The sequence below is a fragment of the Rhinatrema bivittatum genome, chromosome 9, assembly GCF_901001135.1.
Source record: "Rhinatrema bivittatum chromosome 9, aRhiBiv1.1, whole genome shotgun sequence".
Lineage (NCBI taxonomy): Eukaryota > Metazoa > Chordata > Amphibia > Gymnophiona > Rhinatrematidae > Rhinatrema > Rhinatrema bivittatum.
The window spans coordinates 194,425,955-194,441,108 of record NC_042623.1 but is presented as its reverse complement, the minus strand read 5'-3'; the positions used below and the strand labels follow the sequence as shown (position 1 = coordinate 194,441,108).

The 15,154-nt window shown below is 46.1% G+C and overlaps 1 protein-coding gene across 7 annotated transcripts in view; it reads left to right on the top strand.

Annotated features, from left to right (window-relative positions):
• Positions 1–6: 6 nt before the first annotated feature.
• Positions 7–15,154, top strand: part of LOC115098471 (mitochondrial fission factor-like) — a 59,885-nt gene continuing 44,737 nt past the window's right edge. For 6 of the 7 annotated variants that reach the window (XM_029614989.1, XM_029614988.1, XM_029614987.1 and 3 more), the window contains exons 1-3: positions 7–160; positions 1,195–1,412; positions 11,488–11,660. In XM_029614989.1, the coding sequence (XP_029470849.1) occupies positions 1,196–1,412; positions 11,488–11,660 (390 nt within the window). In that variant the 5' untranslated portion in view covers positions 7–160; position 1,195. Of the gene's footprint in view, positions 161–221; positions 596–1,194; positions 1,413–11,487; positions 11,661–15,154 lie in introns of those variants that run through there. The other variant, XM_029614983.1, reaches the window with a different exon arrangement.

Here is a 15,154-nt window from a genome sequence, read left to right as displayed (position 1 = left end):
TTTACGTCAGCTCGTTCAATCTACGGGAGCCTTTCGAGGACACGCGCCCGCTGCTCCTGCTTAGCGTGCGGGGTGGTGGGGGGGACGGGACGGGACGGTTGTAGGCCGCAGTCAAGGGGACCGGGCTTCATGTGCTGGCCGCAGGTGGCGGGGGATGCGGGTGAGTTTCTTCCAGAGAGAAGAAGGGAAGGAAGGGGAGGGGGTCAATGTTCTTTGCTTTAAGGCGCCGGTGGACAACGCACGAAATCCGTCACTCGCCGCATGCCGGGAGAGAAGCGGCGGATGGCGCGAGAGCCGCAGCCTCCCTACCCCTCTCCTTGGCTTTCGTTCCTTTTTTTTTTTGTTTGTTTTTTTAGCTGCAGCTTGAGCTACAAGAGAGGGTGGCCGAAGGTGGTGTCGGTGCTTGCGCAACCGCCGCAGGCCTCGGACCCCCGCGCACCGAGCCACGTTCATCCCGAGCCACTCGCGGTGCTTCGCTGCTGCTTTGGGGGACCGGCTGGCCTGGCTCGTTCATGTCCCTTCTCGGAGATATCCGACCGCCTTAGGAGGCCTTTTTTTGACCCAGTTGTTCGGTGGAATTTAGAAATAAAAGCCGGTAATGGTTTTGTACCACCAAATATTAAAAAAAACATTGCTTCCCATGTGGCGCTCTTGACGACAGCATCCGACTTTCGTGTGCTGGCTTTTGGCTTTGAGCCTGCTGTATTGAAGAGCCTTCCTGATTGTGTCTACGGGGAAAATGCTTCGTCCGTAAGCTCCTTTATGTGGTAACAAGAGGTGTAGGCAGCTAATCCGTTTGTTGCGGATGTGGCCAGATTGCTGCTGTTTTGCTTATGTGTACTAATCTGTTTACGTCGGGGATTTGTGTGTAGATCCAAGGTGTTATTTTTTTTATATTGAGGAATTAACTTGTGTATTCTGAGAGTGAAAGGGCCCAAAAAGCAGAGCTCAGTGGTTCTGACATCCCAAGAGAAGGTAAAAGAGTGACTGTAGTCTATGCTAAGAGGTCGTTTCAGAGCAGTCGCATCCTAACGTGGAGAATGGCTACCTTATTTTGTCAGGAATATTGCAGCTAAACATAAGAATGTGTGATTTTAGAAAAGGTGTCTGTTCTAAAGATCGATTGTTTTCCCCGTACAATGCACATGGCATATGTGTTGTGTGTGTGTGTTTGTTTTGTTTTTTTTGAAACAGAATGAATGAGGCAGCATTCCCTTCTCCTGCTGCTGAGATGGCAGAAATGAATCGCATTCAGTATGAAATTGAGTATACAGAAGGTATTAGTCAACGAATGAGGGTCCCAGAAAAGTTAAAGGTGGCACCAACTAATGCAAACCTTGAACAGAAGACGGAAGAGGGGCATCCAAGTTCTGGAGTAATTATGCAAGTTCCAGAGAGGATTGTAATTGCAGGTATGTACAACATTTAAATTATAACGAAAATGAAAAAAAAAAAGCCTGCCTGCTTCTATAGCTACATGACAGGGCTTAATTTGTATACAAAAAGGAAGTGGAACTGTGAAGGAGGGGAGGGGCCGGTATGATCTCTCTCTCTCTTATTTTTTTTATATATATAATGATGATGATGTACCTTGCATGTCTGTAGGTGGGTCACTCTGTTTCTTACATCCTTACCTGTCTGTGGTATCTCCATGCATGTCTCATCAGTACACCTATGGTGATTGATTGAACTATCGTGTGTACCTGAAAATGCTGATTGAATTTCCTCCTCCTACTTCCTACCACCACTACCCATTTATTCTCAGAGCAAAATAAAAAAGTTCTCAGCTATGGTGACCTCAAGTGTAACAAATTTTGGGAACCTTTGTGATTTTACACACATAAGACCAGTGTTAACAGGTTTGGTCACTTATGGTCCTCTTTTTTTATTTATTTTTTTCCTCTGACAGGAAGTTATGTCCACCTTCCTGAGCTCAGTTTACACATATTTAGTTGTAATCAATTTTACAGTAAGTAAAATTGCTGTGGAGATGACCATGGATGTTAAGTAATTTCTTTGTTACAGAAATATATAGATTAATGTGCAATAAAACAATTATACAACAAAACAGGAATTCAGGATGGAGCCAAGATGGCGTCCTGACCAGTCGGGCTGAAAAACTGCTCTACCGTTTTTTCCTGGCTAAGTTGAATTTCCTCAAGAAAAATGCCTCCCAAACGTAGAGGAAAGCTGAGAGCTTACCCTTCTGCTTCAGCGATCCCTGCAGGGCAGAAAATGATCGACCAGTGCGTCTCCATATCGGAAGGGAAGGAGCTGAGAGGTCCGGCTGTCGGGTCACAGAGGGGAGAATGTGACCCGACCTCGGAGGAAGCTTCCCTCAGCCCATTGGACGACCGACTTCCACCGGCTGCGCGTGCCACCTCGACGCCGCGGCTCTCCGGGAGCCCCGAAGTGGACTTCCCTGTGCAGCAGCCTGAAGGGGTGACGCCGTTGGAGGGCATACCGCAGACCTCCACAGAATATGGAGAGAACTCTCGGTGGGAATGATCGAGGAGCAGGAGAAGAGAGGCAGAGCCCAGGAGAGGAAACTCATGGGCAGGAGCCCCTTCTCCGAACCGATGGTGAGATAACTTTTAAAAAAACAAACAAACCTGAAGTAGTCACTCTGGACTGCTTATGGAAATTGTAATCGGCAATGGCAAAGTCGATAGCTGAATGCTTGATTAAGATCAATAATGTTTCCTACCAATTGGATACGCTGAATAAGAACTTTGAAGGTCATAAGATGGAAGCGACCATGATACGGGCATCCAGGACCTCACTTACTCACATCCGCCCTCTTTCACAAATCAAAAACACTAAATAACAGAGATTTGGGTTAAACAGGGCCGCAGCTTTATTAAATACCATGGAGGCCCGAGCCTCACAAACAATAACATTCATAACTTTAAACAACCGACCCCTAGCCGTCCGCCGCCTCTCCAGCAAGACGGTCAGCACCAGCCACCCGGCTCGTCCCTCCAGCCCTTACACCGCGTTCATACCCCCGCCTCCTTCTAGCAAGAAGCCAACACTGTGGACCCCCGCCGCTAGCCAGCAAGGAGTCAGGCCAAATGGGCCCCCGCCTCCTCCTAGCAAGGAGCCCGCACCTGACAACAGCCCCAGTTGTCACAGGCAATCATCCTGCCCATTAACAATTGTAAACTGTGGCGGCTCGGGCCATCCGCCAAACAACTCCCTCCCCCAGCTGCGACGAACAAGCTCCCCCGAACACCCAAGTACCGAACGCAACAGAATGAATAACAGGGCGGGTGGGAGGGAGAACCAGCCTGCTGCTCAGACGCCGAAAACGACTGAGCTAGCAGGCTTCCTCGCGCTCCCCCCACCCTCTGCAGACTCGTGCTGGCTGGCCAATTATGGCTGCTACAGCCCGTGTGCGCACTTACCTCACCTCCTTTGCCTTCGCGCCGCTCGTGACCTCCCGCTGACCCTTAACCAAAATACCCCCTCCCCCGCTACTTTCCTGATACCTGGCGTGGGCCAGGGATTTCCTCCTCAGTGAGCCTGGGCCCACATTACCCCGGCCAACCGGACACTAGGTCCGGTCGTCCTTCCAAGAAATTTATAAATTTGGAAAATGATATAAAATGATATAAAACAGGTCAAAAGTTCAAGCAATATAGATTCAAGATTGTGGAGTAGCTAAAAGAAAAATTGAAAATATAGAAAATATGCTGAGGCATCTAAATTTGAGAATAACAAATTTTGCAAGGGTTGTTGAATTCCCCAGAATGACCATGAAGCGGTATTTTCAAGATACTTTGGAGACTCCACCCCTAGAAAAAGTATATTTCCTACCAACAAGGAGAAATCAGCAAATACAATCAACTCCCAGTGTATTAGAAAATCTAACTGACTTCCTAGAATCTTCATCGCTTGAAATTGCTGAGAAAGCTACTTTATTAATATCTTTTCATAATGAAAATGATATGGGAGAAATAACGCGCACTCGCTCCAAAAAAATTAACGCCCCATTTATGGGATCTGTCGTCAGAATCTTCCCTGATCTAACAAAAGAGATGCAGCAAATCAGGAAAAACTTTTTAGCTTTTAAAGCAGGAAGTGTTAGCAGTGGGTGCCTCCTTCATACTAAGGTTCCTGAGCAAGTTGTCCTTAAGTATGGGAGAGAGAATCATATTTTTTTCCATCTGGACCAGCTAAAAAGCCCCGAGTCCAAAAAAGTAGAAAAGCAAATGGGTGGCAGTTTATTCATATATAATTAACTAAAATCAAAATGGTCTAAAAGAGCTATTTTCTGTGGTAAAGATGTGTAAAATGGTGCCAGAACTAGCCATAGACCTATATAATACATGTGTGGATTACTTCCAAGGGAGCCCCTAACTCTTTGTAGGGAATTGGATTCCTCAGATAACTTATAATGTAATTTGCTTTGAAGTGCCTGAAAAGTGGAATATAAGTAAATAAAATAAAAAGGGTGTAAAAACACCTCAAGTAGTGATAGCATAATCATAAATAGGGACTTCATTGTTAGAAATAGATTTGCAAGTAGAAGTTGAACACTCCTGGGGGAATTTCTCTGCAACTGGCGCAAACTTGCTAAGATATGTAATGGGAAAATTGAACGTTGCATATTGTGAGCTGGGCCCATGCCCATCCGCCCTAATTAAGGGGGACCAGCAAGAGTGTTCTGAGTAGATTAAAAAACATATATCCTTGAAGGAAGGGGTTTTTCTTGAGTAATTGACAACTATATTTTTCAGATCTTTGTTAAAAAGTTCTCTAAACCCACAGGATAAGACCAAATATAGATCCATGTCTAATTTCCTATATGTGGGGAAAAATCAGACGGCAGTGGTCATTATAGTTGGTTGACTTTGTGGACTCTTGAGCACTTAAGTAGCTTCCAGTCAGGAGTTAGAAAACCGCATTGGACAGAGACACTAATTGTATTTTACTTGACTGTCTACACTGCTGTATAGACAAAGAAATGGAGTAGTGATACTTTTTGATTTATCATCTGCCTTTGATATGGCCAACCATGACCTATTGGTTGACCAGTTGCAGGTAATTGTATCAAGTAGTTTAGATCTTTTTTTTTTTTTATAGAATAGACCCCAAACAGTAGTAGTAGCAGCAGCACTGTTCTCCTACCACTCCAAAATGTGAAATCCTGCTTATGGCATTCCCTTACCTCCTTAATGTTTGTAATGCAGTCAGCAGGGTTGCCATATCATGTCTTCTCAAACAATGTATTTTGTTCAGTGATAGGAGCAGGTATGGGAGAGGTAGCAAAAATCAGTGCTTACAAAAATGACTACTTGGTTAGAAATGTACCCTCTCAGTCAAACAGAAAGAGGGGGTCAAGAGGCAATGAAAGAATTCCCACCCATTCTTAGTAAAGCTTTAGTGATCTTTGCAAGATGGGTCCATTTGGCACTGTCGCATGGCATTGTCCATGTGTGATATCTTATTTCATCTGTCTGCCTACGGAGAACTCTGTTTACAGTTAAGTTAACTTCCTCTGTTTTTTAGCTTGTTATGTTTGCAATTTTCAAATTGGCATTGAGGTCATCTTTCAGTTTAGAAAAAAAGTAAAACCTGGAGACCACAACAAATAACATTTGAGATATGGTGTCGATTGTAAAAGTTAAACAGTGTCGGAAACAGCACTGACCCTTGAGGTAGACCGCTGGCTTGATTCCTCCCAGAGCTTTTCTTGTCACCAGAGTAGATAGTAAAACTGGTAATTTTATAAAGAAACGTTCACTACTAGACTTGTATGCCACATAGTACCACGCATAGCAGTCATGTCAAAGAAAACTGGCTTTAAGAGTGGAATTTTCAGTCAGTATAAAGTCTTGTAGGTGCTTTTTACCTGCAGACTTTACACCAATTTTTCAAAGTGAAAATACATGCATACTTCCGCTTTGAAAATTCTCCTGGCAAAAATATGTGCACACCATTACAGCTGCCATTTGGTGGTTGGAATTTTGCTCAGATAATTTGCAGGCATAGGTCTTAAAATCTGAAGCATGCCCATAAGTCCCAACTTCATTCCCTGGAAAGAACTCCCCATCGCATGTAAAAGTTACACATATATCGGTCATGCAATTTTCTAAGGCCCATTTCTGCAGATAAAGCACTACGTTACCTGCGGAAGTCCCTTTGGAAATTATCTTCTCTATTTTGAATGCTATTTTCAGTAAAATAAAAAAAAAAAAAAGGTAGCATCATGATCTGATCATTTGTACTGTGACCTTGACAAAAACTATTTTTGTTCCACATAGTATCCAGCGTTGTAGATATCTGTTGACATACCATCTGTTCTAGTAATTTTGAAATGGATTCACAGCAATAATATTGGTCAATACCATGGTCTTTTCCTGGCTTTAATAAGGTAATAATCTTAGATTGACACAAAGTACAGGGAAGTTTGCCTTTTCTAGAAAATAACTTTGGGTGATCACAAGCCATAGATACAAAATGTCTCAATTGTTCTAGTGGAATGTTGCTCATTCTGGAGCAATCGCTGACTTTAGGCTTCTTAGCACCGTGTCAGACTGTACTGTTAACTCTGCAGGGAAGCGGCACTATATGATGCTGCACAACAAAAATCTAGTCCAGTCATGAAACAATTGCTTTTGCTTCTCACCCAAAAGGTTTTAGCCACCTTGAGATGATGACTGGCAAAACTGAATCAAGGGGACATTTAAGTATGCCCCAAATTGGTGAATGAGGCTCAAGTACTTTTGACTGATATTGTAAGGTTGAACTTCAAATGTGCAATTCTCACATGGTCAGCAATGTCTTGATTGTCTGTCTGACACTTTAGACTGCCTCAGAAGGGCAGCAGACTCCTAGTACAAATGTAGTGTGGCCATTGGATGTTGTTCTTATGGCAAGGATTCTGTTTAAAACTGGTACAATGGGTAGAGCAGCGCTTCTCAACCGGTGTCGCCAAGCACCAGCTGGTGTGTCACGGCTCCCGGTGTCCCACAGCCCCAGTTATTCTTCCCTTTACCTTTTTCCTGCCCCCCGCAGGCCAATGGGAAACCTCCTCCCTTCTTTCTGCCCCCGCGGGCCAATCAGAAGCCTCCTCCCTTCTTCCTGCCAGTGGGAGGAGGAAGCCTCTGATTGGCCGGTGGGGCAGGAAGAAGGGGGGCATCTCATAGCCCGGGGGTGGGGTGGTTTGAGAGGGGCTGGGAGGAGAAGTGTCCAAGCCCGTGACGGCGAAGAAGCCCGACCCTGTGGCCACCACGGGCTACCCCAAAGTGGCAGTGAGTCGCAAGCACGGAGGCTGGTTGCTCCGGGGATTCTCCCCCCCCCCCCCCCCCCCCGATGCAACAATGAGTGCGGCAGAACCACATTTAAAGTAAAAGTGACATCAGCCATGCTGATTACAGATGGGGCAATTGGAGCTCCCAGCGGCCATAAAAGCAGGCAGATGGGGGGCTGCGGCAGCCTAGGGATATCCCGACAGCCAGAAGAAAGCCTTGAGTGCTGTGGCATATTTTTCTAAAATGTTTGTTGCTTCAGTGCGGCTGAGAAGGCAGCAGCACTGGGAAATCTGCCATTGTGAAATTGAATGGGAACACAGCATTGGGGCTCTAAGCAAAGTGTGAGGGGGAGAGAGAGACTGGGCAGGGAGGTGACTTGGGGGGGGGGGGTTGTGAGAGAGAGACTGGGCAGGGAGGTGACTGGGGGGTGTGTGAGGGAGAGAGAGAGACTGGGCAGGGAGGTGACTGGGGGGTGTGTGAGGGGGAGAGAGAGACTGGGCAGGGAGGTGACTGGGGGGTGTGTGAGAGAGAGACTGGGCAGGGAGGTGACTGGGGGGTGTGTGAGAGAGAGACTGGGCAGGGAGGTGACTGGGGGGTGTGTGAGAGAGAGACTGGGCAGGGAGGTGACTGGGGGGGTGTGAGAGAGACTGGGCAGGGAGGTGACTGGGGGGGTGTGAGGGGGAGAGAGAGACTGGGCAGGGAGGTGACTGGGGGGGGGGGGGTGTGAGAGAGACTGGGCAGGGAGGTGACTGGGGGGGTGTGAGGGAGAGAGAGAGAGACTGGGCAGGGAGGTGACTGGGGGGTGTGTGAGGGAGAGAGAGACTGGTCGTAGGGTTTAATTGGGGGGTGTGTGTGTGTGAGAGTAACTTGTGGGCCCTAAAGAAGAGGACAGAGCTTCAGCAGCCGCTGCTGCTCCTGGTATGTGCTTTCAAGGGAAAGGAGTAGGTGGAGAGGGTAAGTAAAGGTGGCATTTTAAGTTTATTTTTCTTGACTGCCATTTTAATTATTGAGTATTATGTGATGTGTCTGCTGTTTTGAAATATTTTATTGCTATTTGGACAATTTTTAATCATTTTTATGAGTTTTAATTGTTTGACCTTATTCTGTTCATCAGCTGTTTTGAAACATTTATTAATATAGTTTTACAGTTATTTCTGTGTGGGGCTCTATAGCAGCTTGGCTTATTCTGTTTTCCCAATAGGAAATGTATTAGTGTTTAGGGCCTGGTTTAATAGTTGTATTTCTTAGATAGGATTGTTACTGTTTGAGTGTGTTCCATAATACAGGTGTAACTTTGTGCGGGTTAGTTTGTGTTCATTATTACAGATCCTGGGACTGTTAGGTGCTATATTTCTCTTTCATTTCTCCAGGTTCGCACTGCATGCAGCGTGGCTTTTTTGGTTTTCCATTCCAGTTTCTGTCTCCATAGTTATAATTTGTGGTCTTTCTGTACTTGGTGAAGGTCAGTTCTGGGTGTGTGACCGAAATGAGGTATTTTACTAGCATGTAGGCAATTGTATCAATCTTATTTGTTGTGTTTCTCAATAGGATATGATATAAATAAATAAAAATAAAATTACTACCAGGCACAATAGGGAATTTGTTTTGCTTTTACTGAGGTGTCATCAGAACCAGAATCTTTTTTATGTGAGTTCTATGGTTAATGCCCTAGTTCTGCTCTGCATCAATTGTTAGGGGTCAAGGGGGTTCCCGTGGATGCAGCGTGTATGTTTACATCTAGCCCCATGATGGTCACATGTTCAGTGTGTCACGGATGTGAGAACCATCTGTCAGGTGTGTCTCGGCCGAAAAAAGGTTGAGAACCACTGGTGTAGAGAATAGATTATAAGCTTCCTAAATAGGAGTAAATTGGGAAAATATTATTAGAGTGCTATGTTGTAGCCCTTCTGTTGACACGTTACACATTGCTTTCCAGAAGGTTCATCTGGGCTTCTGAGTATACTTAATCATTGGGAGCAGTGGGGAAAGTAATTCACTATTGTCCAGGAAGCCGACTGAGGATGGTTGTCCGAAGGCCTCACCTAACAGAGAGGGTTGAATCCATGTCTTCAAAGTTGAGTGTGCCAGTCTGCTTCAGTTCATGGATGAGCTGAAGGTCATTATTTGCTGTTCGTTCAACTAACAACTCTCCATTGGTATCCGGTTTTCATACCTCCAGACAGGATTGACTGTTAAAACTGCCCAAATAGGCAGCCAGAGGACTCCGTATTGAAAGGCCTTGCCTGTTGCTATGAGTTGTGAGATGGCTTGTAGATCTTGGCAATAGGAAAGCCAATGTTTATGACATCACAGTGGGTTATTGAAACATCAGGGATGTCAACACTGTTGAAACATACATAGCAGAACCATGCTTCATGTGCAGGCTGCAAAGATCAAAGCAGGCAAGCTTGGATCCTTCATCTTTCTTGACATATGTCAATTGACAGTGTTTTGACTGGCAGAGATGACACCGTTGAGACTTTGTTTGACAGCTTAGAGACCTTTGACGTTTAGTTGTAGACTTTTACCAAGCCAAAGGCTTGGAAAAATCGATAAGATTGGCTGAGTAACTTGCATTTGCATTAATATTTGATTTCAGTCTATTGGTTGGATTATCTGTTTTCCTTGAGGATAGCCCAGACAAGACTTAGAGTGTTGGTATACTACCAAAAGCTGTTGCTGGTTTTAGGGCCTTTCGTAGTAATACTGCCTTAAACTTACAGTTATATAAAAGTTTTATAGAAGTCTGGTCTTTATTTCAATGTGATTTTTATCTGTTGTTTGAGCACATACTAAATTCTACAAAAGAAGCAACCTGCAAGCAGCTTTTATAGGGCACAATTAAAAAAAAAATCTGAGCTATTGTGTATTTAGGTCTTAGAACATCGGATTTCATCGAATGTTTCTTACTTCTCTTATTTTAGACATGGCACAACTTTCCAAACCCCACCCAGGTTGAAGGAATAGCTTGCAAGCTAATTTTAAAAGAAAAACCACCTCCACGGTTGCCCTTTTTGAAAATGAGCTTGGGCCAAATCCTCGGGTAGGGCAGTACCCGTGAACTTTGCCCCTACTTTGCCAGCAGGCAAAGGAGGTGCAGACATTTTGGTTTCAAATCCTTGTGTGTACTTCCCTCTCTCCCCAGGACCACCTTTCCTTTTGTGAAACTCTCTGGCTAGATTCAGCCCCCGGTAGTGGCAGTCTTCAGCCCCAGATATTTACCTGGGTAATGACCTTTGAAAATTGAGCTCCCTGCGTAGAAAATAATTAGCCAGACGTTCTTATGTCCTCACTGAAAAGAGTCAAAACTGACGTGAAATGGTGTTTTGAAATTCTTGAAACACGAGGTAGAATCTTTACAAAAATATTTGGGGCATTGGGGGTTTTTGCCTGGCTATTTCTTCTTTGGGGCTTCCAGCTGAGAACTGATCTTCACTGGGCTACTACACAGTCGGCCTTCATTTGAGGATTTTCCTTTAATAGGCATTATTAATACAGAAAATGCTGAAGGACGCCCTGTGCCAATATCAGATTCTGATTGTGTGTAAGTTCTCTGGCATCCTAAAAACCAGCCTATGTCGACTATATGGGACGAAGCAAGATTGCATCTGATTCAGTATTTTTCCTTTGCCATGGATCTTGCACAAATTGACCAGCAATGGAAAGGACAAATAGAAATAGACTTGGGCACGCGGACGCTCCTTTTCTGACACACACCCACATAAATGACAGCATCTGGGTCAGCAAAATACCCAAACCAATTCAAGCCGTCTTTCAAATACGGCCTCAGTTTTACGCACACACGGCTGCTTTCGCAGTTTGGGAATTTGCGCCCAGTGTAAAGAACACCTCTGGATATTTTGTACATTCCACGGGGGGTGCATCTTTTCAGCCATGTCTCTTTCCCACTTCAGCCCAGCCATTACAATAGTTCTCTCTGAATTCCGGCTAACGTTGGACCCCTGCCGCCCCCCCCCCCCCCCCCCCCCCCCCAGATGTCACCATTAAGCGATGGCTGACACTCCTCCCAAAACCTGTTATTGCTGCTTCCACATCCTCCCCAATTCTGGGTGGCAGGGGCCTGGAAATTAAACTTTAGTCTCTTGTATGGCAGCGCGCAGCACAACCACTCACCCAGCCCAAATGTTTCTGTCCTAAATGCTAGCGTTTCACACAGTGTATTTGCAAAGAGTCTTTTTTTTTTTTTGTAACTGTCTATGTTTTACAGGTGACAGTGAAGACATTCCGTTTTCCAGACCACCAGATCTTGACCTCATCCAGACTACCCCCTTTGAGCCACTAGCACTAAAAACTCCCCCCCGTGTTCTTACACTGAGTGAGAGACCACTGGACTTTCTGGACCTGGAGAGATCTCTGCCTGTAACGCCTCAGAATGAAGAGGTAAGGACTTCGTGCATCTGCGTATATTACATGATCTCTGTCATGATTGCTGAGATGGGCATGGCTCACCTTTTTGTTTAAAAGGTTTGCATGCCTTCAGTAAAAATCCCAGTGTGGATTGGACTAATCCTGTTTTAACCTCACCAGACCAGTCCAGATGCTTGGGTTATGCTTGCTTAGTTGCTCTGTCTCCATCAGCTTGTAGACTGCTGATCCATGCAGTCAGCAGCAATCCAGTATTTCTCTGTCTCCAGCTTATAGTAGATGTGCAGCTGCGCTAGTGTTGAAGAGAGAGAAACGTCCGGAGAGTTAGGCCTTGGGTCTTGTGCTCAGTTGAAATAGGGCCGAGCAGGGGGTGGGTTGACTCCTGACTACTATTGGCCCGCCAGCTTTGTGAGGGAAGAAAGCCAGAGCAGTCTGGCATCCTCTTCCTGAATCTCTTCCTCCCCAGATCTCCTCTAAAAAAAATTATAGAGATAACGCTGTCTAGTAGGCAGAAAACCAAGTTATACAGCTTTTGTGATGGTGAAGAAAAAACAACCCAGAAGTGTGGCTGAATGCAAGAACACAGTGAGCCTGGTGGTGATTTCTGTTGCTCTTTTTTTTTTTGGCTCTGGGGAGTGGGAAGAGTTGCTGGAGGTCTTCAGGCTACTATTGGCAGAGGTTTGCTGTGCCACAGCAGGCAGAAAAGTGGTGGTTGGGAGTGCAGAAAGCAGCTTTTGATTTGCAGTTATGCTGGCTCAAGCAGAGTGTGGGATGCACTGCACTGCTTGTTGGGGGGTACTGTAGGGTCCCTTTTTTTTTTTTTTAATGCACATGTGTGAGCCGAGTCTGTGCATAACACTCCCATGGTGGGGGAAAAAAAGGGTTGGTGCTCCTCTCGTGCAGGTTACAACGATTTCTGAACTGATTTCTTCCTGGGAGGTGGGGATGGGAGAAAGGGAGATCCGAGTTTGGCAGGAACCATGGGCATTTTTGGTTCCTTAAACCTCTTTTTGGAAGAGATGGTCCTAGCCTTTCTCTATTGCATCCAGAGAATGGAACAGCGCAAGGGGTGGACTATTAAGGCAGGAGGAAAGAGTTTCTCCTCCAGGTCCCCCCTTCCCCCATCCCATTTCTCCAGAGTTTATCATTTCACACCACATTCTGCCTGAAGCAGACGTCTTCGGCCTCTGTGGCAGCTGCGGTGGCTCCTCTACTCCTTGCTTTTCCGTGCTGGTGTTTCGACCAAGCAGAAAGGCCTGGGTGGGAGACGGGTTTGAAAGTTCCACAGCTTCAGACTTGGGGTCCTTGATGATGGGCTTTGAGTTCCAGGGGGACTGTGAGAAGAGGGGACCTAGATGAAAGAGAGATGAGCTGCTCCCCTAGTTGTCTTATCTCTTTAAAAGAGAAGTACTAACCTCTGTCATGCAGGTGCTATCCGCCCTGGGTATTTCCGAGAAGCAAGGGAAGGTCAGGGTCTGATCCTGGAAGGTCGACGCAAACCCCCGAAAGCCTTCCCTGTGCATCAAACATTTCGTGTACTTATTTCATCAGATTGGGAAGTTTTGGAAGCCAGTCTCAAAGCGACAGGGAAGCTTTACCCTCTGGCTATCAGCAAGAAGGAAATGCTCAAGGCCCCGAAGGTGGATGCACTGGTATCGGGGGTGGGGGACAGCACGGATGGATGCACAGGAGGCTGTTCCCAAGCATACTTTTGAGGCCTCCATTCTTTCGATGCAGGTGCCATTTGCATTGGGTTCAGCGGATTCCAATGGGAAACCTGAAAAAAGAAGGCCTCACTGCTAAGGAGTTATGCACCTGGAGGCAGTGATCATGGTTTGTAGTGATTGCATAATATGACCTCATGGGGAGCATGGTGGTGGCAGGATCAGCCAGGCATTTGTTAGAGCTGCATATGTGGCTTCTAAAGCACTTCTGAGTAAGCTTCCCTTCTGAGGTAAACTCCTCTTCCCTAGCGTGTAGACAAATGGACTCAGGACCAATGGGTTATGCTCCTCTGCCAGCAGATGGAGACAGAGCAAGCTGATGTCACAGTATATATACTTTATAGTGACCTCTGCCTGCCAGTATTCTCCATCTCCGGCAGATGGTGGACATGCATCTCCCTATGGGGATTGCTGTGAATTTTGCATGGAGAATTTTATATCGAGAAAACCCTGCAGTGATACATAAAGGTCCTTCCCCCCCCCCCCCCCCCCCCCCCCAGTTGAGAAATCCTGAGGTGATTTTTGTGTGTCCCTCAGAGGTATTCCTTGGTCCAGTAGCAGGTTCCCGGGGTGGACTTAGCAGCTTGTACAGTTGAAAGGCAGCGGATGCAGAAGGCCAAGTGTGGCAGGGACAGCAGATGCCCTCTCCTCCCACAGCTGGAGACCGTCTCTGTACTCAGCCAGTAAGCGCTGAGCTCCAGTAAGTTTAAAAAAAGAAAAGAACTTTTACCTTCAGAGGCAGTTAGGGGGTTTTTAGGGCCTTCCTTCGGTCTTCGTGCTCGGAGTGCCGTCCCGACAAAATTCTTTGGGGTTAGAGGAACTGGGCAGCCTGGCGGGTTGAGAGGCCCAAGTGGGCTAGGCCCCGTGGTAGGCTTTTCTTAGCAAGCCACGTGGTAGGTTGTGGTGGCGTTTTCGCATGCTCTTGTACATGCTTTCTGCTCTCTAAGACGTCTGTGTATGCAGTGTGTGCTGCGCTAGGCGCGACGTTTGTGTACATAATGTTTTTGAGCGTTGTGATACGCTCCAGTGTGGCGCACTAGTAGTGCGTGCACCTTGCCTCGCTTATTGCTGGGGACCCGGATGACACGGATGATGAGGCGGATCCTGATTCCTTGTAAGATGGTTTGGAGCTGCATCGAACCGTGTTATGGTTCTTTCACAGAGATGAACTACCGGCCCTGATTTCCCAGACATTGAAGATGTTGGGAGTGCCGGGGGCAGATTCTATGTTAGAGCTGAAAAAGAATCCCATTTTGGTCTCCTTGCTTTAAAGCCTCTTGCGTTTTCCCTTTTACGGACATAGAAACATAGAAATGACGGCAGAAAAAGGCCAATCGGCCCATCCAGTCTGCCCAGCAAGCTTCCACAGTTCTTTTCCCATATTTATCTGTTTCATCAACCACCAAATTCAGGGCCCTTGTTGGTAACAGTTTGATTCAAATTTTCTGCCATCTCCTGTCATTAATGCAGAGAGTAATGTTGGAGTTGCATCAATGGTGAGCATAAGGCTTAATGGTTAAGGGTAGTAACCGCAGCATCAAGCAAGTTACCCCGATGCTTGGTTACCCAGACTGCACAGATCAATGCCTTGTTGGATGTTGTCTGAATGTAAAACCTGTTTTCCACATTTCCTCTTACTGTTGAAGCAAAGAGCAGTGCTGTATATGTATTCAAAGTGATGTATCAGGCTTAATTGGTTTAGGGTAGTAACCGCCGTAATAAGCAAGCTATCCCCATGCTTATTTGTTTACCCGGATTGTGAAGTTCAGTCCTTGTTGGTGGTTG